This window comes from Macrotis lagotis, chromosome 2, assembly GCF_037893015.1.
Source record: "Macrotis lagotis isolate mMagLag1 chromosome 2, bilby.v1.9.chrom.fasta, whole genome shotgun sequence".
NCBI classification, from domain to species: domain Eukaryota; kingdom Metazoa; phylum Chordata; class Mammalia; order Peramelemorphia; family Peramelidae; genus Macrotis; species Macrotis lagotis.
The window spans coordinates 76,433,919-76,460,293 of NC_133659.1; the positions used below are offsets into that span (position 1 = coordinate 76,433,919).

General features: G+C 35.2%; 1 protein-coding gene across 3 annotated transcripts in view; it reads left to right on the forward strand.

Annotated features, from left to right (window-relative positions):
- The window catches only part of CACNA1E (calcium voltage-gated channel subunit alpha1 E), a 596,540-nt gene that overhangs the window by 443,054 nt on the left and 127,111 nt on the right, over positions 1-26,375 (forward strand). For all 3 annotated transcript variants that reach the window (XM_074222185.1, XM_074222182.1, XM_074222184.1), the window contains 3 exons: positions 14,761-14,876; positions 24,821-24,874; positions 25,563-25,652. In XM_074222185.1, coding sequence (XP_074078286.1) covers positions 14,761-14,876; positions 24,821-24,874; positions 25,563-25,652 — 260 coding nt within the window. The remainder of the gene's footprint in view (positions 1-14,760; positions 14,877-24,820; positions 24,875-25,562; positions 25,653-26,375) is intronic.

A 26,375-nucleotide genomic window follows, 5' to 3' on the forward strand; every position in this document is an offset into this window, starting at 1 on the left:
ACTACTTTGTTTATATTTGTTTTCATTAAATTAATATTTAAGCTATATTTTGTCCTATAAACACTTGTCTCCCCCATTAACATAAAAGCTCCTTATGAGTACGTATGTGTTGTTCCATTCTCTGTACTTACATCTTCAGTGCTTGACATTGTCTAGGATTATAGTAGATTGATTCTCCACCTATTGTGACAGAGACAGCTCATCAGGAAGACCTGAGTTCATATCTAAATTAAGATACATAGGAACTATGTAACCCTGGACAAGTCATTTAGCTTCTCTCTGTTTCGGTTTCCTGAATGGGAATAATAGTTCCCTTCTCCCAGAGTTGTGGTGAAGAGTAGAGATTTTTTTTTTTTAGGTTTTTGCAAGGCAAACGGGGTTAAGTGGCTTGCCCAAAGCTACACAGCTAGGTCATTATTAAGTGTCTGAGACCAGATTTGAACCAAGGTACTCCTGACTCCAGGGCCGGTGATTTATCCATTACACCACCTAGCTGCCCCAAGAGCAGAGATCTTAATAATTATTGTCACTTCTCTTTTTCCTTCCTCCACCTTGGGTCTTTTTAATATTTCTGTCCTAACACTTGACTATCACTACATAAACATGTTTCTTCCTTTTACATTACTCAGACTATAGAAATTCTTCATATTGTATTTATTAGGTCCACTTCATTGTCTGTCCATTGCTTCACTATTACTGGCAATATGCAACACCCTATTTGCCTTTTGGGTCATCTCTAATTTGGGTTATTTGGAAATTATGCTATTCTATGATACACAATCATAAAGTATCAAGAGAATATTGGTAATAACAAGATGTGTTTTCATTTCAGGGAACAGCTTAGGGGAAAAGAAAGGAAATAAGAATTTATTAAGTATACCATGCACTTTAATAATAAGCCTGAAGATACAGATGCAAGTTTAAGAAAATAAAGGAATAATTCCTGCCCTCAAGGAATTTATTTTTTAATAAAGGAAGACTATACATAAAAGCGAGCAGAAAAAGAGGGAAGAGGGAAGGGAATGAAGGTACCCTCCATGGAGGGCATAGTTTTGAAATCTACAAAGTCAGGAACAAAAGAAGGAGTAAATTTTTAAAAAGCACAATGTCCTTTTTGTACTAGAATTCACCCTACTAAATTTTGTTCTTAAGTTTATCATCCATCTGTAGTGCCTACCTAAGACACTCAGATATTAATACCAATGTGCTAATTTAATAGATTACCCATCCAACTACATGTTATAGTCATGGAATTAGGTATTTTCATCTTTTTTTAGTGATATAATTAATGGAAAACAGTATCATATCTTTCTACAAAGATCACCAGATACAATGTCAGAGGAGTTGAGCTTATATCTCAACTGCTCACTGATTGCATGACCCAGCCCTTGCAAGATCATCAGCTATTTGTAAGAGTTTCCCTATTGGAGAAGAGTCTTTAAGGCTGCCTTTTCCTTTACTCAGTCAAATGTGTTCTTGTGATAATCAGGAAACAACCACAAAACAAACAACACTATGACTTTGTTATCCTCTATGCCATTTCAGTTATTTGTGTGACTACAGACTAAAAAAATCTTGTTTTCAAATATTTTTATCAGTGATCTTCCTGAATCAATTATAAACAGATTAGTTTCTTAAAGATTTTATATAGTTAGGAAAATAATCATCCAGGTCAGTGGTTGGTCTTCTTGTTGGCTTTTTTAAAAATAGTTTTTGTTATTTAGTCATGTCCAACTCTTCATAATCCCATTTCAGATTTTCTTGGCAGAGATACTGGAGTAGTTTGCCGTTTCCTTCTCCCATTCATTTTAAAAATGAGGAAATTGAGATAAATTGGATTAAGTGACTTGTCCAGGGTCACAGTTTTTAAGTGTTTGAGATCAGATTGAATTCAGGAAGTAGAATCTCCTGACTGCAGGACATGCACACTCTTTACTATACCATCTAGATGCCCTTCTTTGATAGCAACACCATTAAAAAAGATTGGATAACAAATTTTCATTATTTGGTATCTTCCCTTCTTCAAAATACCCTGAAAATAGATTCATCAATGCTTTCAAATTTTCATCATTTCCAGAATGGTTATCTTCAGCTTAAACATTGTTCTATTCATATTCTCTGACTTAACTTTTTATTAATTGACATTCAGTTATCATTTTGATTCTGATAATTCTCAGCTCTATTTAACCAGCCCACTAGAAGGGCAAACATCAACATATCATCCAGTTATGTTATTTGTCCTTTGTTCTCAAAGAGAATAGAGAGGTGATGCCATGACATGCACTTGTATTGTATTTAAATGAGGTGGAGGTTGGGTCCCTAAGTCATCAGCCTCACTTTCTCCTCTGTAGCCATCTGGGGTCAAAAACCAGATGTGAATCAGTACAACTGGAGACCGCCCTGAATATGAGGCAATTAGGCTTAAGTGACTTGACTTGCCCAAGATCAATAAAGCTGGTAAGTATCTGAGACCAGATTTGAGCTCAGATCTTCCTGACTTAAGGGCCAGCATTCTATCCACCATTCCATGTAGCAGTCCTATGCCAGCCAGTAAGACTTTCTTAACATAGTTCATACATGACACTGTCTCATGTTTCTGTGCCTTTGAAAGTAAACCCATTCCTAGAATTTGTTCCTCATCTCCAATTTTTAGAATCTCTAGTTTTCTTCAGAGCTCAAGTTATGAACCACATTCATATGAGGCATTTTATGCTATTGTATCTCAGCTGCTTGTGTTTTTTTCTCCCAAAATGACCACATATTTATTTCATATATATATAAAATGACCACATATTTATTTCACATATATACATAATGTTACAAAAGTTATTAAAATCTATTTCCTTGGAGAGAAATGTTTTGAGGGCAGAAACTGTCACATTTTTTTCCTTTGCCTGACCAGAAGCTATCATGGTGCCTGGGATATAATAACAGTGGACTGGTATAGTCATTCCATCCAGGTGGTCTGTAGTTTCCAGTGATGAAAAAACTACTTGTTACTTCTTGCATTTAAACCCATAGTAACATAGTTTTTGCTCTTCTAATTTCTCAGTTTTCTCACGTGATTATATCTTCTTAAAATATGATATTATACTCCCTTTCCATTTCCCTCACATGTGGAAACAAATCCAAAGAGACTTTGCTTTGCTCAACATCAGGAATTTGAATATCTAGCACTCAAATTGATATCTTCCTTAATCTACCTGGTCCTGTCTGGGAGCTTGAGGAACATAAAACCTTCTATGCTACTGGTTCTCATCTCACCTCAAAGGACCAGATGTCTGATAATGCTTTAAAGGAGATTCAGGTTTTGAAACATATGTATGGTAAAATAGTCTGTATGAGAAAGCATTTGCCAAGTCCAATAAAAGGGTTAGAAGCAAAGTGAAGTGGTGGAATTTAGGGGAGGAGATAATCAGTAGTCTTTTGCTCAAATATTCATCAACAAAACCAGTAGTAGAGTACGTCAGAACTGGAGACTTAGCCTGAGTCAAGTATACAGCAGTTTGTTTTTTCCTAGAGATAAAATAACACCTACAGTCTTTCAAGAAAAGTGCTTTGGACTAACTCAACAGAATTAGCCCTTCAAAGATAAAGCCTTGCCCAACACAAGCGTTTTAATCTTTTGGTTTTAGGACTTTGTCTGGCATGCAGCTGCTTAGATTGAGGCATGAGTTGATCAATAATTATCTCAGTCTGGCCCCACACCTCCAAGCTATGCTTCATCTCATCCAACTATGAGTATACTAGGGCCTAGGTATTACAGGTATTTGACTATGTGACTTAGCAGTATGGGAACATCTTCTTACCCTCCCTCCCCAACACGTTTTTACAAATTTCTCAGTGAACAATAATCAAATCAATGTGACCATAAGGGAGAAAGGATATGATTCCCTCTCAGCTAAACTAATATAATCACAGAAAGTAGTTTACACATGGTAAAGGTTCAAAAGTGTAAAGACATAAAACAATTTGGTTCATGTTCTCCATCTTTTTATGAGATGTGAACCTCTGTGATTGCATCATGCAGGAGAAATTGGTTGGCTATGACTTTCCATTATGATTTAAAACAGCTGAAAGAATTTCATGGGTTTAAGAGTTTAAGATTAGGGGTAAAAAAGCTCCATATGAGAGAATTCGAATTTGAAAGTTGGAATCAAGTCTCTGAGAAGAAATCACTTGTGGATTGGGCTAGGAGGACAGTGTTTCTCTCTCTCATTCTTTCCTCATTCTCTCTTTTCACTAAGCTTGTTATGAAAGAAGCTGGAGCTGTAGAAAACACATCCAAGCAGGATGTGACATATTGGGGACAAGCACAAATGCAGCAGATGTGGAAAGAGGGAACAAGCAGCTTTATCTCTTGCCCCAAAGAAGAATGTTATCTATGGATTAAGAAAGGACTTCTCATAATCCAGAGTTGTAAATTTCCATTTGAGTAAAGGAATGGAAGACTATTGAAATCTATGAGCCTATGGCTCTATCCTCAATCCCCATTTTAGCCTAATTCAGGGGGTAATAACCTGGGATCAGCATACCCCAAGAGATTAGTGAAATTCCATGAATTTAGATGGTGAATTAATTATCTCTTTAGTTTCATTCATCTCTAATTGAAATTTGGTGTTTCCTTCAATTTTGAATGTAGGAAGTAATATTCAGGGGTCCATAGGCTTCACCCAGGGGGTCTGTGACACAAAAAGTTTAGGTTTCCTTGGCCTAGGCCAAACCTCCTTTCTCTGAACCTCATTTCCATTTGAACTAAATAAAGGAAGATTAAGCACAATTACACATCCACCCACATGTAGATTTTTCAGTATAGAAATACATTAAACTCAAAATGGAAAGAGAAGAGATAGGGTAAGTGAGGGAGGGTGGGGGAGCTTACTGGGATGGCAGGCTGGGTAAAGGAATAATCATAAGCAAAATGGATGGAGAGAAGAAAATGAAGAAAGGATTAAAAGGAGAAATAACAAAATCCTGAGATGAGAGAAAGAGAAAAGAAGTAACACAGCTTAAAGGAAACAAATCATTTCACTTATAGTTCAAAAGAATCAGCCAAGCTTCCTTTCTTTCACTACCTTCTTATTTGTAAAAGGACAGGGGAGCAAAAAGAAGAAAACTACAAAATGATAGGATGAAAAAAGTATGCATTTGATGATCATAACCATGAGCATGAATTGGATAAACACTTATAAAAAAAGAAAAGGACAGCAGAATGGATTAGAAAGTACAATCCAACAATATGTTGTTTATAAGAAACATACTTAAATCTAAAGCTTCTCATTGAATTAAAATGAGGAGCTAGAATTCAATATATTATGCTTTAGCAGAACTCAGAAAAAAGCATATATAGCAATCATGATTTCAAACAAAACTATAATAAATATAGTCATGATAAAAATATGATCAGGAAAATACATTATGTTTAAAAGGCAACATAGATTATATATGAACCTACTAGTGTAGCATAAAATCTTTAAAGGAAAAGTTAATTGAATCTAAGGGAGAAATAGATATTAAAACTTTATTAGTGGGGGAATCTTACTCTTATCACTTTTAGATCTGGACGAATGTAATCAAAAGGTAAAGAAGAAGTTAAGGATCTGAATTCAGCTTTAGAAAAATTAGAGATGATAGAACTCTCAAAATCACTGAATGGGAATTGAAAGAAATTTATGTACTACTTGGTTATCCATAGAACTTTTAAAAAGTGACTATTAAGCCATTAAGACTTATCAAAAATGTAGAAAACAGAAAAACTGAAAATGTCATTCAAACAAATCCAAAGAGACTTTGCTTTGCCCAACATCAGAAATTTGAATATCTAGCACTCAAATTGATATCTTCCTTAATCTACCTGGTCCTGTCTGGGAGCTTGAGGAACATAAAACCTTCTATGCTACTGGTTCTCATCTCACCTCAAAGGACCAGATGTCTGATAATGCTTTAAAGGAGATTTAAGTTTTGAAACATATGTATGGTAAAATAGTCTGTATTGAATTGATAAACGAAACTAGTTTCTATTTTAAAAAGCTAATAGCTAATGTGTTTTTTAAATGGAGGAGAAAATTAAATTATATCAAAAATTTAAAAAGAGCTCACATCAATGAAATAGGAAATAAAGGAAATCAAAAAAATGTCCAATTACATGACAACAAAGTTGATAACTTAGGAAGTAAGACAATACTAACAAAAAAAAAATACTCATATTATTAAAAGAAATTGACTATTTAATGGGTCCATTATTAGGGAAAATAAACAAGGTTTGAGTCTATAGTACCATATATATATTTTAAGCATATATCAAGCATTCAAGCAATTAATTTCAATTTTATTTGAACTGTTTGTAATAATAAGAAAAGCACAGGAACAAAATTATGGACCAATATACTAAATGAATGATGATATGAAATTTTTATGTATTATTAAACAGGCTAAAACAGTTTATTGTGCTCTAGGTTCAGGTTGCATTTATACCTAGAAAGCAAAATTGATTCAATACAAGAAACGCCAAAAATATAATATTGATAAAAGTCATGTAAATAATAGAAATATTTAAAACAATATGATTACATCAATACATGTAAAGCTCTACATGTATTGTAAAGGCTTCTGAGGAAATCCAGGATTCATTTCTATTAAAAATTCCAGAATGTACAGAAATAAAGCTTGGAAGTTTTCTTCAATATAGGAAGGAAAAAGATATTATGAGGCATGTATTACACACTGTGCTAAATGTTTTATAAATATCTCTTTTGAGCCTCAAAACAACTCTGGGTGTTTGAATCCTAATGAGATCATAAAAAATAGGGAAGTACCTACATGTGCAAAAAATATTTATAGCAGCCCTTTTAGTGGTAGCAAAATATTAGAAATTTAAGGGATGCCCATCAACTGGGGAATGACTGGAGAAGATCTGGTATAGAAATATAAGTAAATACTATTGTGCAATAAGACATGATGAAAAGGTAAATTTCAGAAAAATCTGAAAAGACATGTATGAACTGAGGCAAAATGAAATGAGAAGAATGAAGAAAGCACTGAACATAGTATCAATAGCATTGTATGATGATCAACTATGAGTGAACTAACTCTTCTCAGCAACATGATGAAAAAGATAAATTCAAATGACTCTCAAAGCAAAATTCTATCCATATCCAGATGTAAAACTGATGGACTCTGCATAGAGACCAAGGCATATTTTTTCAGTTACTTTATTCTTTATTGTGATTTTTTTTTACTTTTGATCTAGAAGTATGTTTTAGATGACAGTACATACATAAACTATACCAAATTACCTATTATTGCCAGAAGAGGGGAGAACAGGAAATGAGGGAGGAAAATTTGTAACTCAAAGTGTTGCAAAAATGAATGCTAAAATTTCCTCAATATGTACCATATTTCTCCATGTATAAGATACTCCCAAGTCTAAGATGCTCCTTAATTTGGGGGGGCCCAAAATTTGAAAAAATATATTACATAAAATTATTGAACTCATTTTATTCATCATGAAATTCAAGGACTTTCTGCTCATAGCTTTCAGGTATCTTTTGGGCAAGCCTGGTGTGTGTACACATGCTTAGTCCATTCTGTTTCATGAACCTGAAGCACCAATTGTGTCTCCTTTGAGGACACTTGTTTTTCATCAGCAATTCTTTTTGCCTCCTGCTGAACCATCTTGGTGGACACAGGAATTCCACTAGCCCTTTGCTCTTCACTCCATCTGTCTCTAAATCAAGCCATTTGACTGACTTGCCTCTCATGGTCTTCTTCTGCCAGCGTATTTTCAGTAGGGTTTCTTCTTCCCTACTGAAGGAAGGGGAGGACCAACCCGACATTCAGCAGTATGATTTCCATTCACTTTTGCAAATTGAATCACTTTGAACTTGAATTCAACATTATACAAAAATCTTTTCTGAGCCATTTCTTGACAGAACTTGGCAAAAATGTAACCAAATCTACAACCACTGTATAAGATGCTCCCAGTTTTTGGACCCCAATTTTTTCAAAAAAGGGTGAGTCTTATATGTTAATTATGGGGAAAGCTTAAAATGCTACTAAAATATTAAAAAATAAAAGCAACAACAACAGACAACCCTGGGAAGTAAGTTCTATCAGTATTTCCATTTTATAATAGAGGAAGTTGAGATGAAAATTAAGTGACTGGCTCAGGGTTCCAAAAACTCAACTCTTCCTGACTCCAGAACCAGCTCTTGATCCACTGCTTCCTTTAGTAAATAACATCTATCTAAATAAGACCAAACAATATATATAATAAAGAAAAGTTAGAAGCCTTGCTAACAAGATCAGTGGTAAAGTAACGATAACATCATTACTATTGAATATAATGCTAGAAATGCTAGTTCTAGATTTAAGAGTAGAATGAAAAATCAAAAGAATAAGAATAGGCAAAGCAAAAACAAAAATTATTACTTTTTGTAGATGATTATTTTTGTTTAGATAATCCTAGAGTCAAAAAAGTTAACTGAAAAAATGAATAAAACTCATAAGGTCATAACATATAATTTTCACAAATGATCAGATTTTTGTTTGCTACTAGATACAGAACTAGAAGAACTAGAAGAGAAATTCCTCCTCATAGCTGAAATCTTTCCTTCTTTGTGCTAAAAATCCCCATTTCTCCAACTTTTCCTAATCTACTTATGATAGATCTCACTTGATCTGCTTGCATTTTTCTGAATGCTCTGCTCTGTCAATGTTTTTCTGTTCCAAATGTGATCAGACCAAGTCAGAATGCAGCAGAATTATCAATCAATCAATAAACATTTATTAAGTGTCAGATACTATGCTAAGCATTTAACTATCATCTATCTAATTCTAGATAGTCTTTCCTTTCCTAACAGTGCTTAATAGTCGCTTTTTAGGATGCTATATAGCTCTTGATTCTAATCCTCTCAAATGGTTTTTCTTTTTTTTTCTTTTTTACTATGTAAATGAGTAAATGAGTTTTTATTGTGGGAGAGAAAGATTAAGACATGATCTCTGCCCCTCCTTCCCAGAGTTTACAGTTTAGGAATCATCTATCAATTTCTTCTCTGAAAAAGCAATAATCCTATTACTTAAGCTCACAATTCAATCTGACTTATCTTTATTTATATCATTGACATTTACGACAAATGTCTTATTACCCAATGAAACACAACCTGGGGCACTTGATTGAAGCTTCTCTGAAGTCCTAAATCTTTCCCTCCCCTCCCCCAATTTGTCCACCCTATTAGTACCAGGGGTTATTTTCTATAAAGCATTGCTCTTCCATCATTCCAACTTCAGTATTTTAAAACACAGTTGTAGGCAGGCTAGGCAGGGAAAGGACTTGAAAAGAAGTACCAGGACAAATCCTGCAGCTCTGGGCTGCTGTTGTCTCCATGTATTTATTTATTATCCTATTCCCTGAAGGTTGCATCTCCAGAGTTTGAAGAAGGGACTTAAAATCAGAATAAAGTGGATAAGAATATAGAACCCCCCATCACCCCTCTCAGGAAAAGAAACAAGTTCTTTCCCTGCCCACTGGGAGAACCCAAGTACACCCACTGGTTTATTCCATATGCAAATGGATTCATACATGTTCTGCTACTCTCTCCCTTCTTAGAAGCCTGCAAAATATTTAACCTTTTCTCTTACAGACTGGAGATGAGTTCCTAGTGACCTTTAATGGAGAAAGAAACCCCAAGCCTTTCTTTGGATGTCTTAAGACCTGTCTTCCAGTCATTCATCCTCCTCAGATTCTTTTTCTTCCTCTTAGACCCTCTCATCCTTGTCTAAGTATTCCCTAGATACTTAAATTGCTCCAACTCTTCCTGCCACAAGTAATTATTTACTTTGAATGATGCCATTATTGGGGGTCAGCACATTGACTCCATGGTCACTTGGTTGTCAAAGATCAACCTCACCACCACCACACTGCTGTATAATGAATTCTAGATACATGGCCTCCTTGTATTCCTCCCACCCACAGCAAATATTTGCACAGTTGATTTTATAAACCCCAAAGTATTTACCCCTAATAAATTCAATTTATGCTTGTGTTATTAAATCTATAGATCAGGAGTTCAAGTTAGGGGAAATTTACCTTTTCATAATTTAACCTTACATTGCATGACTCCTTTATGCTCCTGTTCTTCATGGTCACACTGAAACCCAAGGTTGGCAAGAATTGGTTTACTGGAGAAGAGAAATCTGTAACATGTAAAATCCATATTCCTCTACTTTCCCATGTTTATGGGACTAGTCTCTTGCACTTATTAACTACAAAGTTCATCGATCAGGAAACAGGATTAGACTTGAACACATTTTCTCTAATTGGAATAGAATTCAGAAATGTAACTAAATTCTTGACCTATCATAATTCTGCATTGCATAAAATGCCTTTAATTTTTTCTTTAGTCAAGAATGATAAGAAAACTCTTTGAGTAAAAATATGTGTCATTATACTTCATTCTCCCAAAGCTTGATTTGAAATTAAACCTTCTTATAAATTTGAAAAATGAACCCCAATTTATTTCATCTTCATGTATTCAGTGATTTTTCTGAATTTGGTATCCCAAACATGAATCCAAACCTGTAATAACTACCAGAATGGTAATGTTATTTAATATATTAAATATTAGGTAGTCTTAAGATTTAGAAGACCTGGACTCAAAGTCAGCGACAATTAGTAGACAAATTGTCAAATTTGTGCAAATCAATTTCTGAGACTCAGTTTTCATATCTGCAAAATGGAGATAATAACACCAGTAGTACCTACTTCAGGTTTCTGTATGGCTCAAGTAAGACAATTTATTTAGAGTGCTTTGTAAACTTTTGATTTGATTCTTTTTTAAAAATATAAATGGAATTATTCTTATCACGCTCAATGTGCTCAATGGCATTAACAGCTTTGTAGCAAAGAAGGCTTCCTACTTACCTGTACTCCTTCCCATCCCACTATGCCGTTTTCCCTTTAACAGTCTCAAAAGAGTTTGACTAGATGAAGTGAGACAATAGTTGTTGAAGCTCAATGATGCATGATGGATTTGACTTTCAAACTCCGAGACAGAACGACAGAGGTGTATAGAACAATGGAAGGGAAGCAGCAGGAATTCAGAGCTAAAGAACCCTAATTAGGTGTCAGATCCCTCCTCTGCTTCAAGCTGGCAGCCCCAAAAGGGGTAGACACAGCTGTGGTACAAGGCTGGTGATCTAATCTAGCTTCTCATCTCCATGTCATAGGACAAGTTCTTATTGTGAGATGTGGTGGGTAGCTCAAGAGAAATGCCTGATGGGAGTATAATAGGCCCCCCAATATTAGATAGCCTTCCTATTCTTCCTGCTGGGTACATCATTATTTCTGACCTCATTACTTAACTAAAACTGCTCTCTCCCAAGTTACCAATGATCTTAATTGCCAAACAGGATGGTGTTTTCTTAGGCTTCCTCCTTCTTGACCTTTCTGCTGAATTTAATAATCCTAAACACCTCCTTCTGAATGTTCTCATCTCTCTAGGTTTCATGACACTAAGTTTTTTTTCCCCTGGATCTCTTCCTACATATCTGATCTCTCTATTGTGCTCCTTAACCACAGGATTCCTAGGTTTTCTCCTTTTTCCTCCTCTTTCTTTCTCTTCCACTTCCTCTTCCTCTTCTTCCTATTCCTATTCTTCCTCCACTCCTCTTCCTCCTCCTCTTTTTATTCTCCTCCTTCTTTCTCCTCTCCTCTTCCTTCTTACCTTCCTTTTTTATTTTCTCCTCCTCTTCCTCCTCTTCTTTTTCTCTTTCTTTTTCTTTCTTCCTTCCTTCCTTCCTTCCTTCCTTCCTTCCTTCCTTCCTTCCTTTCTTTCTTACTTTCTTTCTTTTTCTTTCTTTCCTCTCTCTGTCCTCATTGTCCTCATTCAAACTCTGGATTTAATTTTCCTTTCTATATAGATGAATTATAGATTTATAGCTATAGCTCCCATCTCTCCCATGAGTTTCAGTTCCCTAACAGTAATTACCTATTGGCCATTTAAAATTAGATGGCCTTGAGACATCTATTCTCAAAACAAAATTTATTATCTTTCTCCCACACTTATCCCTTTTCCAAACTTCCTTATTTCTTTTTTATCTTAAACATTTTATTTATTTATTTTTCCAACTGCATGCAAAGCAAGTTTTCAACAATCACTTTTGTAAGGTTTTGAGTTTTACTTTTTTCTCCCTCCCTCCCTTCCCTCACCTCTCCCCCTGACAGAAAGCAAACTAATATATGTTATAAATATTATAGCTATAAATTTATAACTGTTAAACATATATATGTTATAAATGTTATAGTTAAAGTGTATAACTATGTTAAACATATATCAGTATTAATCAAGTTGTGAAAGAAGAATCCATAATGGAAGGAAAAATCCATGATGGGGAAAAAATACTTAATACATGAGACAAACTTCCTTATTTCTTTTGTAAAGGTACCCCATTCTTCTAGTATTCTGGATTTGTTATCCTCAGCATTATCCTCTACTCCTTCCTCTATCTTACATCACATATCGAGTCAGCTGTCAAACCTTCCCATTTTACCTCTGTAAATATCTGACCATTCCCTCTATTTATACAGCCACCACCATAGGTCAGACTATATCCTTTCCCCCCTCAAATCCATTCTCAACAAATGTGCCAAAATTATTTTCTTCAACAGAAATCTTACGATGTCAATCCCTCCTCAATAACTCCAATGGCTCCCTGGGAAACTTTGGATCATATATAAATTTTTTTCTTGGGATTTTTAAAGCTCTTCTCATCCTCTCCCCAACCTTTCTTTCCAACTTAGTAATATATTATTTCCCCTCTTTAAAAGTTGGAGACTTTTATTTTTGTCATTATAATCTCAGGATTTTTCATAAATCAGGATTTATCAAGTACTAAATAAATGTTAATTGACTGATGACTAATTGGATTGAAATAACTCTAAATCATCTCCTTGTTTTACATATTAGGAATCTGAGGCCAGAGAGATAAATTAATTTGTCTTAATCTAGTTAAAATGTCAAAGTCCAAAGCTGGTGCTTTTTTTTTAAAATTTCAAATCATCTAATTGTTTTTCTACCACACCATGTTGTATTGCTTTGGTTTTTTTGGTTTTAGTTTTTCTTGATGGGTAGTTAGTTTGTGAGAAGCATATTTATTAAAGATATTTCTTATTTCTTTTCTTTTTTAATTATATTACATTTATTTCATTAAAATTTCTCAATTACATTTAAAAATTTTAGCATTCATTGTTTTTTAAATTTAGACTTTCAAATTCTCTCCCTCCCTTCTATCTCTCTCCTACTTCTTGAAAAGATAAATAAGATATGGATTACATATATGCGAGGTCATTCAAAACATTTTTCCATTTTGGCATAGTCATCTGGAGAACACTGTTCTATGAAATCTTCCTAGGTATTTGTCACTATTTTCCATGTTATACAAGTATGTCAGCTCTGTAATTGTAGGATTCATAAAAGAAAATTGGAAAAAGAGATTTGTCATAGCCTGAATCTTGTCTTGGCTCCCCCACACACCCACATTCCTATCTTGGTCTTTACTATTCTACAGCAAGATTGATTTTGCCTAGGACCTAGAGCATCTCTTCTGTTTTTTTATGCTATTATAGTTCCACTCCCTCTTCATATCCCTTATTCCCCGAAGTGTGCTGAAACCAACTTAAACCAACCAATCATTAATAAATTTTTGGTGACATCATTAAGCAAATGGGAATTGATTTATTCTTTTGTTGATTGTCTAGACTTAATAAAGTGATAGAGAAAACATTAATGATACAATTTAAACTTAAAATTGTATCAGTGGTACATTTTTCACTCTTCACTTTCTTGCATTCTTCCATACAAAGTCATGTACATTTGGACTAGGGTAGAATGTTGATTTGTCCCTTGTAGTTGGTCACTTCTATAACTTTTCTTCATATCTACTCCCTCGGCTAAAACATCCATTGTTTACTGAGATTATTTAATTGTACAAAAAATGTGCCTCATGCCTTAAAAGAAATAAAAATCTCTTTAGGAAAATAGTCTTTGTGCAAGAAAACTCATCAGTGCATAAGCATCTATTAAATACCAACTGTGCTCAATGTTCTGTATTAAGTACTGGATGGTCACTAAAAAGATGATTGTACATTAAACCGCAAATCTGTTATGTTCAACTTGATATTTCTTTCAAATATATAATAAAGTTATCATGTAAATTTCTTTTTCCCCTCCCCACCCTCTGAGATGACTACCATTAGTCATAATATGCATAGATAGATAGATAGATAGATAGATAGATAGATAGATAGATAGATGCACACACATCAGTTCCTCTGAAGTTCTATTCATCACTTCTTTCTCTGGATGAAGATAGTTGCCTTCCTTAATATGTTCTTTGTAGTGAATTTAGGTATTTATAATAGACTAAATGATTTATGCTTAATTTTTTTTTTTTAGTTTTTTGCAAGGCAAATGGAGTTAAGTGGCTTGCCCAAGGCCACACAGCTAGGTAATTATTAAGTGTCTGAGACCGGATTTGAACCCAGGTAATCCTGACTCCAGGGCCGGTGCTTTATCCACTGTGCCACCTAGCTGCCCTATGCTTAAATTTTAAAAAGAACTTGGAGGTGGGGTGAGGAAAGTATGCTCAAACATACCTGCTTAATATAGTCTTTCTTCTTCCAGCACTTCAACCATTCCTTTCAGGAATCTTCTGTAACTTATAAATATTAGTAAAACTCATCTTAACTTCCTTGTTTCATAGGGAATTTGCCAAAGAGAGAGAGAGAGTGGAGAACCGTCGAGCCTTTATGAAACTGCGGAGACAGCAACAAATTGAACGCGAGTTAAATGGGTATCGAGCCTGGATAGACAAAGCAGGTAAGAACCAATGAGACTCATCAATTTGGGGCATTTTACCAAATCATTATTACTTACCTTCTATTTATAGAATGTAGTATTAGGCTCTAAAGAGATAGGAAGTTTAGAAGAGAGAAGTTCATTGCACTCATGGAATTCATAGTCCAAGGGAATATAAATAATTGTGAAAGAGTTTAAAGCATCACACTCATATTGATAAAGACCCCTGCTTCTTTGTCTTAAAAAGGCAGCAGGAAACTATCAAATACTGGATATTAGCTCTTTGGATTCCCAAGCTTTCCTCTATAGAACTGGTGACTTTGTCTTCACATTTGCTCCATTAAACTTTCCAAGGGATGGTGAACTTAGTTCTATCATGGACCTAGAAGGTAGGGGATAAGAAAGAGGATAGCAGTGAGATTTTCAAGATGATTCTACAGAATTTTTTTATCTCACCCCATCTACATTCTATTCTTCCTAATGGTCTAGGAGTAGAAAAATTGGCCAAGATACTGGGGAAGTGGCTAAATCTCATCATTTCTGTATTAATATGTGAACCCATCAGTCTCTGATAGAGCTGAAACTTTTACAAGTTAAAGCCCTATAAATCAATATAAACTTAGTTCCCTTTTGATTTTTAAAGTTGGGGTTTCTGTGATATTCTGTTTCATCTTCCTGAGCAAATGTTAGGCTTAAAACTAAAAAACAGCCACATAAAAGCCAATTATCAACTTCTCTGTGCTCCTCTAGAAAAGAAGAAATATAAAAACGTTGTTTCCTTTCAAGGTAATTCATTTTCATTCGTCAGTCATTAACTTATTTCCAACTATGAGAAAATCACTATAATTGGCTGCGTTTCACATGGAAAGATGAATAAGACATTATCCTTGCCTTCAAGGAGCTTATAATGTAATAGGGAAAATGTATAACAACATAAGGTAGAAAGAATTATAAGAGAGTCACAAATGAAATACTCTTCAAGTATTAAGTAAAAGGTATTTGCGTCTGGCTAGGAGTGTTGTGAAAAAAGGTGATGTGTGCTTAGGTCTTTAAAGATGGTTAGGATTGAAATGGAAAGAAATAGGAGATGGAGCATTCTAGTTAGAAAACACAGAAATGGAAGATCATGTGTATGTTTAGGATGTAGTGATAGCTGGATTATGGGGTAGAAGAAAGGGAGTAATGGGAACTGATATTGACAGATGAGTGGAGGACATAGAGTTTATAACAGCTAGAAAGACAGACTTTTGTGCTTATTTTGTAGTTTATGAAAGATTTTTAAATAGGGGAATAATATGATCTAAGTTGGATAATGATACCCCCCATCAGCAGAATTAGTAGGTAGAAATTTAGGTTTGGAGCATAAAGGAAAGGATAGGCTGAGAGAATGAGGGCGTCAGTAAGAGATAGGCAGTGAAGCTGAAGGACTGAATAAATCTGTAAAGAAGAGAGTGCAGTGAGAAATGATTGTCAAGGATAGAACCTGTGAGAATGGTGACGTTTAGGGACTTAGATGAGAAAGAAAAAAAGGAGGAAGAAGAAGAAGAGGAGGAGGAGAAAAGGAGGAGGAAAAGGAGGAAGAAGAGGAGGAATGCTGTGTGATAGTAAAACCAATAAAGGAGGGGGTTTCTGGAATAAGGGACAAGTCAAATATTTAAAATGCTATCTACGGGTCAAGGAAATCAGGGACTTTTACAAAAGGTCAATCAGTCTATAAATAGTATGTCATGGATGACTTAGAGAGTAGTTTCAAATGAGTACATGTAGTGTTTGGCTTTTTGAGTCTATTGAGAAAAAAGAAATATTCTGGCTAAGTAGTAAAACTGATCTTGAACAGCCACAATTAGGTGATCAGCAGTCTCTTTCCTTCCTTGTAGCCAGTTAAGTCCCAGACGAGTCTTGTTCTGCTTGTTCCTGGAGGGCAGAACAAAGAGCTGTAGTTGAAAGCTGCAAAGAAGCAAATTTATACTTGATAGAAAGAAAAACTTAACAGATGATTACAAATGTATTGATGTGCAATGGGTTGCCTTAGGAAGTAGAGGTTCCCCCTTATTGAAAGTCTTGAATCAGAGGTTGAATGGTCACCTTTTGAGGAAGTTTCCAGGAGTCTTTTTTTTCTTGTAAATGTGTTTTATTTGGAAAATACAAAGGCACATACAGGAATAATGTCAGGAACTGTTGTTATAAAATGAAGCATCTTTCAGGAAAACAGTACAAACAAAGCTCTTTTTTGGGCATGAATTAGATTTAATGGATTCTTAGGTCTTTTCCAACTTTGAATTTCTAAAACTCCATCAAGTTGAACCATGAAAGGATTTGAGTTAAATGAAAGGGTTATGTTTAATAATGATAATGATAATACTAAGGGTGGCATGCTTTCAAATCTGCAGACTTCATGATCTTGTTTGAACAACTCCATGGGAACAACTGCCAATCATTCTTGACCATTAAATTGACTTAGAGTCTAACTGGAGGCTCTATTTTAAAAAAGGGAAGGCTGTCCATCTTATGACTAAACATAACAGAAACAGAGTTATTGGAATCATAACACATTTTGCTCCCTGTATAATATAGATGCACATGTACTAGCAGGATTGAATTATGGTTGGGGATTTTTCTGTCTCTTACTTATATTTCTATTGTTTATCAGAATTTTAGTTAAACTATATAATAGGTTCTATAATATATCTTTCTGGCGATCACAAGCTTAGATTACTATTTTTCTGGTATCATGACCGTTGGGTTGAGTGCTCAGCATGGTTCTAGGCCAGAACTGTGCCACACTAGCTAGCTGGTCAACTAGCAAGAAAGAGGCCTGGGTATCATGTTTATTTGATAGATACACAGTTGTGTACCATTACATAACCAAGAAAACTGAAATTAAGTCATGTGAAATGACTCACTCAAGATCACACAGTAAAGGAACCCAAGTTCTCTGATTTCAACTCTCTATCCACTTCATCATGCCATTTTTCAGTACTGGGTATATTTTTTATGTGTATCAGTATCTCTCTAATTGTATCATTCACTCTAAAACCAGGCATAAATTACTTTAATATTATTTTCTTTTTGAAATCACCTGTATCTTATCTGCTCCATTAGCATGAGGAATTGAAGCTTGACTGTATTTTCATTCTATCCTTTCCCCCTTTATTTATTAATATGGGAATGGGGAGTAATAATGAATCTCCTTACATATTCTCTAAATAGTAGTTTGATCCTCTGTTTAGATTGAGTGTATTTATCTTTGAAGCCAGGGAGTTGCATTTTCATGTACTCTTGCTTTCCTTGGTATGGATTCCTTTTGATAGACATACAAGCAATCAAGAGATAGGACCAAGGTTAGAATCTCACCCCTCCCCAGTTCCTAAGTGGTCCAGGATTAATAAGCCAAGGTAACTAGCTTCTTTTTGGGGCCTTGCTTTAAAATTCCACTAAGGTTCAAGTTTCCTTTAAGTTGGCAAAAGCTGACTTTCTTCTCTTTCTAAGAAAAAACTCAACATAAAATTGCTCTTTCTCACCCTTCCTATCATGAGTAAAAATAAGTGAATCAGAGACATATGGATTGCATTTCCCTGGGAATATATACATGTTTGAACATGAACAGATAAGGAATACTTGGCAGAGTAACCTAGAATGTATTTTCCTTATAAACAGAACACTTTGACAAACTTCTGAGACAATGGACAACCAGCATACATAGTATTCGTTTGCTCCCAAGCCCACACATAGCCTTCGCTTATTCCCTGAGTGCAACAAAGGTGAATCTTAGAAAATAATGCAATGAACTGGCTTGCAAAAAATATTTCAAGTACCATAATGCAATAACAATAGCATGTGTCCTAAATCTGTAATATAACGCCAAAACCTCTCTTAGACTGTATGTGATATTCTGTCAATCATTCTTAACCTTTAAGTTGACTTAGAGTCTAACTGGAGACTCTGCTTTAAAAAGGACAGGCTATCCATCTTATGACTAAGCATTACAGAAACAGAGCTATCAGAATCACAAAACATTTTGCTCCCTAGATCATATAGAATACATGTGTATTAGCAGGATCTAATTATGGTTGTGATTTTTCTTTCTCTTACTGGTATTTCTATTGTTTATCAGTGTTTTAGTTAAACTACTTAATAAGTTCTATAATAAGTCTTTTTGGCAGCTACAGCCATAGATTACTCTTTTTCTAGTAGCATGATCATTGGGCTGAGTGCTCTGAATGATTCTAGGTCAGAACTGTGCCACACTAGCTAGTTAGTCAACTAGCAAGAAAGAGGCCTGGCTGTGCAGTCGAAAATATAAATTCAAATCACACACACACACACTTCTGTTGCTTATTACTTGTGTGATCTTGGGCAAGTTATCTAATAACTTTACTAGATCTTCATTTCCTCATGGATAAAAAGAGGGGCTTGAATTTAATGACCTCTGAGGTACCTTCCAATTCTAGGATATGATTTTAGTTATCCACGGGGTTTTCATTGACATCTTTTTATAAGTAAGAGTATCAGTCAGTCAGTCAACATTCTTGGCCTATCGATAAGCATTTATTAAACAGAACTATATTCTCAATTTTATTCTTGGTGCTTAGAGACTTTGTGCTTGCCATCAGGATGTACAAAAGCAAATAAAGTAATATTCTTTACTCTAAAGAAGCTTACATTTTATTAGTGTAGACATTGATATTTACATATATTCTTTACCTATTTATACTATAATCAATACAAAGTAAATGCGCTGTAGTTAAATACAAGGTGGTTAGGGAGAGAAGGCATGCTAGCAGTTGAGATCAGAGGTTGGATCACTAAGGACTTCTTATAAAAGGTGGTGTATTAACTTCACCTTCAAGGATGAGAAAGATTCCATGAATCTGGGAGATAATGACCTAGATAGGCAGTGGTAGGAGAAATATCAGACTCCTCAGATTGTGGAGCATCTTACATGAGGAATAGAGAGAATCATCTACTGCATTTGTACCATTCTGAGCCATAGAATTACAAAATCAACAATGGAATAGTCTTTCCCTGAAGAACTTGTACTCAACATGTGGGAAACAATATGTATCCATACAAATATGTTCAAAATAGATATGAGGTGGCAGAGGGAAGGAGGCATTAGCAACTTGGGAGAAGGATCAATGAGGATTTTTGTAGAAAACTAACACTTGAGTTGTGCCTTAAATTAAGGATTCTGAAAGATGAAGATGAGGGAAGGAGGGTATTCCAGATGTCAGAGGCAGTCAGTATAAAAGGCATGGTGTCTGGAAGGCAATGATGGGAAACAACAAGAAATCCACTTTGCCTGGACTTCATTGGGTATGAATAACATATAATGAAGCAAGAAAGTAGGTTGAAACCAGGTTATAAAATGCTTTAAATGTTAAACTGAAAAATTTATATTTTATTCTAGAGGTTAATGGGGACACATGAGGAGGGACATAGGCAGAACTGAGATTTGAGAAAAAAATCACTTTGGCAGTTATGGAGAGGATGTAGCAGAATGGGAAGGCACTTGAGATATAGAGACAAGCTCAGTAGAGGCTATTGTATCTCTCTAGGTGAGAGATAATGAGCACCTGAACTAGGTAGTGGTCTTATTAGTTAAAAGAAGAGGATGAATGTGTAAAATATTTTACAAGTAGAGGTGATGAGATGTGAGAACTGAAAGAATACACAGAATGAGTGAGTGTGATAGAAATATAGATGCCATTAAGGTTGAAAATTTGTACCTGAAGTTGATAAGCAGATTTGATAGAGATAGGATAGTTCAGAACAGGTTGGGTTTTGGGGAAAAGATAATGATTTTGGTTTTGGCCATGCTGAGTTTGAGAAGTTTACAAGGTAGGTAATGTTTAGAACATTGTGTAAGAGTCATAAAAGTCTCAAGAGAGACACTAGGACTGGATAGATATATCTGAGAGTCAGTTGGGATAGAGATAATGATTAAATACATGGAAGTTGATGAAGTCATCAAAAGAAAGCATAAGAGAGACGTGAGATGAGCATCAGGGACAAAAGACCCAGTGATATACCCACAGTTAGGGAGACATGATATGGATGATCACCTAATTATAAAGGAGAGAAGGAAAAGTCAGATAGGTAGAAGGAGAAACAAGAAAAAGCAGAATCATGAAAACCTAGGGAGTAGAGTATCTAAGAGAAGGGGATGGTGAAAAGTGTCAAATGAACCAGCTATGTAAGAAAGAGTGAGGATTGAGTGAAAGCCATCAGATTAGGCTATTTTAAGAATGTTTTCATTTGAATGATGAGGAAAATCAAGAGGCAGGTTGTAAAATGATGAGAAGTAAGTGAGAAGACAATAAAAATAATAAATGTAGATAACTTTTTTCTTTGCATTTTTTCACATTTTCACATTTTCACATTTCTACAATAGTAATGTTGTAAAAGTAAATATAATCCCCCCAAACATACAAAGAAAGAGAAACCTCAAAAAAATAAAATGAGGGGAAAACAGTATGCTTCAGTCTATTCAGATGCCATCAGCTCTGTTTTGGGGATGGATAGCATTCTTTATCATAATTCCTTCAGAGAAATTATTTCAATATTTTTTCTCACAACTGTTATTACTAGCTGTGTTTCCCTCCTATTCCTCCCCACTCACATTTATTCTGTTTTCTCTCTTTTTTCATTCTCTCCCTCCTCAAAAAAGGTGACTATCTTCATCTATGATCTCACTTCTCTGTGTCCTATACCCTCCCCTCTCCTTTCCATCTTCTTTCTCCCATTCCTTTCCTCTCCTATTTTTATCTAGAGTAAGATAGATTGCTTTACTCATTTGAGTGTTTATGTCATTTCTGCTTTGAGCCACTTCCAAGGAAAGTGAAGGCTCATCATTCCTACTTACCTTTGCCCCTTCTATTCCATTGCAAAAGCTTTCTCTTGACCCTTTTATGTTAAATACTTTATCCCATTCTGCTTTTCCTTTCCCTTTCTTCCAGTACATTCTTTCTCACACATAACCCCCATCTTATATTATACTTTCAAATTCAGTTTCTTCCTGTGACTTGACTATATATGCTCCTAACTACCTTAATAAATGAGAAGGTTCATATGAGTTAACAATATCATGCAGGAATACATGTTGTTCAATATCATTAAAACCCTCATAATTTCTCCTTCCTATCCACCCTCTCTATGCTTCATCTAAGTCCTGGACTTGTAGATCAAACTTTCTATTTAACTCTGATCATTTCAATAGGAAAGTTTGAAAAATCCCTATTTCATTGAATGTTCACTTTTTCCCCCTAAAAGAGGATGTTAAGTTTTGATGGGAAATTGATTGTTATAATCCAGTTAGTTGTAATCCAATCTCTTTTGCATTCCAGAACATCAATTTCCAACCCTTATGAGTCCTTAATGGAGAAGCTGCTAAATCTTTTGCTATCCTGACTGTAACTCCATGATATTTGAATTGTTTTTTCTCAATACTTATAATATTTTCTCCTTGACTTGGGAGTTCTGGAATTTGGCTATAATATTCTAGGGAGTTTTCATTTTGGAATCTCTTTTAGGAGAAGTTTGGGGAATTCCCCCAATTTCTATTTTTAACCTCTGCTTCTAGGATTTCAGGGCAATTTTCTTGGAGAATTTCTTTGCCTGATTATAACTTTTAAATTATCTCTCCTGGATCTGTTTTCCAGGTCAGATGTTTTCCAGTGAGACATTTCACATTTTCTTCTAGTTTTTCATTCTTTTGGTTTTGTTTTATTATTTCTTGATTTCTCATAAAATCATCAGCTTCCCTTAGCTCCATTCTACATTTGAAGAAATTATTTTCTTCAGAGATCTTTTGTATCTCCTTTTCTATCTGACCAGTTTTTCTTTTTTAAGGCATTCTTCTCCTTGTGACCTTTTGGACTTCTTTTTTCCACTTGAGCTAACCTGGTTTTTAAGATGATATTTTCTTTAGTTTTTTTTTAATCTCCTTCATCAAGCTGCTGATTTGGTTTTCATGATTTTTCTTCATTGTTCTCATTTCTCTTTCCAATTTTTTCCTCTTCTACCCTTTATGGATTTTCTCATTTTCTTGAGTTCTTGCATAGCTTGAGACCAATTCATACTTTTCCTGGAGGCTTTGAATACAGAAATTTTGACTTTTTTTTCTATTGAGTGGGTATTTTCATCCTCTATAGGGTCAAAATATTTCTCTATGGTGGAATATTTTTCTTCTGTTGCTTGCTCATTTCCCCAGCCTATGACCTGATTTCAAATCTTTGTTAAGATAGAACTCTGCTTCCAGGATGGAGGACACACTTTTCTAAGCTTTTGAGGGTTTTTGCAGCTGACTTTAGGGATGTCCCTGAAGGATCTTAATTCCTTCAAGCTCTTATGAGAGGTTTTGACTGCTCTGGTCTGTGCTCTGATCTGTGGATAACCACAAGCCCTCTCCTCTTCCCTGGAACTGTGAAGAGGGTCACCTCTCCACTATGACAGTAAGGTTCCTTTACCTGAGACTGAGGTCCAGGTTTAAACACAGGTAAAAGCACAGAAAAAAATCAGGTAGCTCCCCGGGCCTTCTCCTCATCCCCAGGACTGAGTCTGTGCACTAAGGCCTGTGCTGTACAGGTTTCCCCTCTCACTCTGGTGCAGCAGAGTTTTCCCTCTGAGCTTCCAAGGTATCTTTGGCAGTCTCTGGGCTGAGAAGTCTGGAAACTGTCACTGCTTCCACAGACCCACGCACCCCGGGGACCCAAGTTCCCCACAGGCTGTTCCTGGATGGCTTGAACCCGTTTGCTCAGGTGCAACCTGGGCTGTACTTTGGCCCTTTCTAACCCAGGTGTAACAAAAGTTTCCTGGGAATCTTCCAAGTTGTCTTGGGTTGGGAATTTCACTAAGTCTTTCTGTGGGTTCTATCACTCTAGAATTTGATTAAAGTCATTATTTAAAGGTATTTGGAATGGTCGGGGGAGAGCTTGTGGGAATTTCTGCCTCTACTCTGCCCATCTAGTTAACTATTTTTTTTTTCTCCTAGGAATTTATCTGAGAAATGAAGGAAGAATATAGCTTGGTAGTATGAGGGGAATGGTGGAAGGATCAAATATGGGAGGGGAGGAGAACTACTTTGAAAAGTTATTTAAATGTAGGTGATGTTCATTTAAAGTATTTTTAAGTGTAGTTAGGTTGCACAGTGGATAGAGCACCAGCCCTGGAGTCAGGAGTACCTGAGTTCAAATCTGGCCTCAGATACTTAATAATTACCTAGCTGTGTGGCCTTGGGAAAGCCACTTAAACCCATTGCCTAGCAAAAACTAAAAAAAAAAAAGTATTTTCAAGTAGAACAATAGTGAATACATTATGATGTCCGGGATTATTCTTAAGGGAAACCAAAGAGGAATCTTTGGATAAAAATTCCCATAGGGAATCTGTAAACTTAGTTCTAAGTTCTAGATTATCCTGCTAATTGTGTTTTTTGTTCTAGAGAGGTGGCTACTACTATGGCAATACATGGAGGAGGTCTGAACCATCCTCTTCCCAATGAATTAGCAAAAACACCAGGACAAATATGAGAAAGTTAAACTGAATGAACCAAGAGACCTGAAAGTTAATTTCAAAAAGTAGAAAAAATAGGAAACTTGGTAGAAATTCAATTATGGAAAAGGGATTTTATTCTTATAAAAGCCTTTTGATTAATTAGCTCTTCACATATATCGACCATGAAAGAACTAGAGGTCATGCTCATGACAGTATCTTTCCTGGAATTCCTTGCAACCCCCATTTATAACTATTTCTCATCTTACTTTCACCTTATAGCCCTGTTTGCTTTTTCTTTCTTTCTTTCTTTCTTTCTTTCTTTCTTTCTTTCTTTCTTTCTTTCTTTCTCTTGCTAATGTTTGTCTGTGGAGTTTATTATTCTTTCTCACTTGAGGCACTGTTCCTAAGGGGTTTTCACTTTGTAAAATGACTGCATTTAGAGATAATTTGCTAAACTATTTGTTTTCACATAGAGGAAGTGATGCTGGCTGAAGAAAACAAAAATTCTGGAACATCAGCTTTGGAAGGTAAGGAATCAGTGAACTGCATTTATTCCTTTTCATCCAATTGCAAATATTTTTGATCAAAAAAGAAAAGGAAAAAAATAAAAGAAAGAGATGTACCCCAGGACTTCAGAAAAAAAGTTCTGTCAGACAGATCATGGTGTTCTAGAAAGAAGGGAATTGATTCATGGGAAAATCTGCAAACCACGTAAAGTATTGCAAATTGAACCCAGGAGATATTCTATTCCAGAGGACATGATATATCAGAAGCACTAGGAATGAAACCCAGATTATTCAATGAGCATGCAAAATGAACAGACCATGGCAATGTGGTATAGGATAAGACTGCCTTTAACAGTCAGTGTGGATTGCCTTTTGATCAATTCATTCTGAGTGACTAAAAATGAATAGATTGGTGATACTGTGTTTGTTGCATAGATGTGAAAATTTAGAGAGCTGAAATTCTATAATGATAGGCAAGGAACAAAAATTTCTCTCTTGCTCTAGATATCTTTGTTCTGGATTCCTTGCCTTATGGAAACACATAATCTCATGTTAAAGAGTAGTAAGCTGCAGTCTTATGCATAAGGATAAGAAGAATTCACTCATGTGTTAATTAGAGTTTTTGATGATATAAAGGTTGGAAATTGAGCAGAATATTTTCATTACGCTCCATGGTCACTTAGTAGATTTCCTGTTCTTTTGAATGTAGTGCTCCGAAGGGCAACCATCAAAAGGAGTCGTACTGAGGCCATGACTCGTGATTCAAGTGATGAGCACTGTGTTGACATATCCTCTGTGGGTGAGTTGAATCACATAGCGCTGTTTTATCCTCCCAAACTTCAATGAAAAGAAAGATCTTATCTTTTGAGAGACATTGAGAGAAAAATCTAAAAGAAAAGATAATCATGTGGGGGTAGGCAGGTGGGTAGCTCTATAGGGATTTAATATCTACTAAGTGAAATGATTTTGAGATGATAAAAATGGATGCAGGATATTGTCACTGAGAAACATACTATATCATAGCTAATAATGCAATCCAAACTCCATCTACAAATTAGATCCTAAAGCTATATATACCCTCCAATATTTATATGCTCATGAAGACCTCAATAGAGAAAGTATTCTATAAAAAGATATTGAAACTCTGTCCACTCCTAGGAAAATGATGTCCTGAAGCAATTTGTTTGAACTGAGTAAATAACCAAAGTAATATTGTAAGATAATGTTAAGCCAGTTCCTATTAATAAATAGAATCATTTTTGTAGGGGTTTCTCCCAGTTTCTACTAGGAAACCTGCCTAATGGACAAGTTTTCATTCCAGTGGGTATTTGTTCTGGAGAAAGAGTGGGAAGATAGGGAAAAAATATTTATTCCTTTCTCAATCATCAGTAATCAATAAATATTTAATAAGTGTGAATATGTGACCAGACATATGATAATGTTTATCCATTCACCTATCCATCCCTCCATTTATCCATTCATTCATTCATTGATTATTTATTGGTACTTACCATGTGTAAAA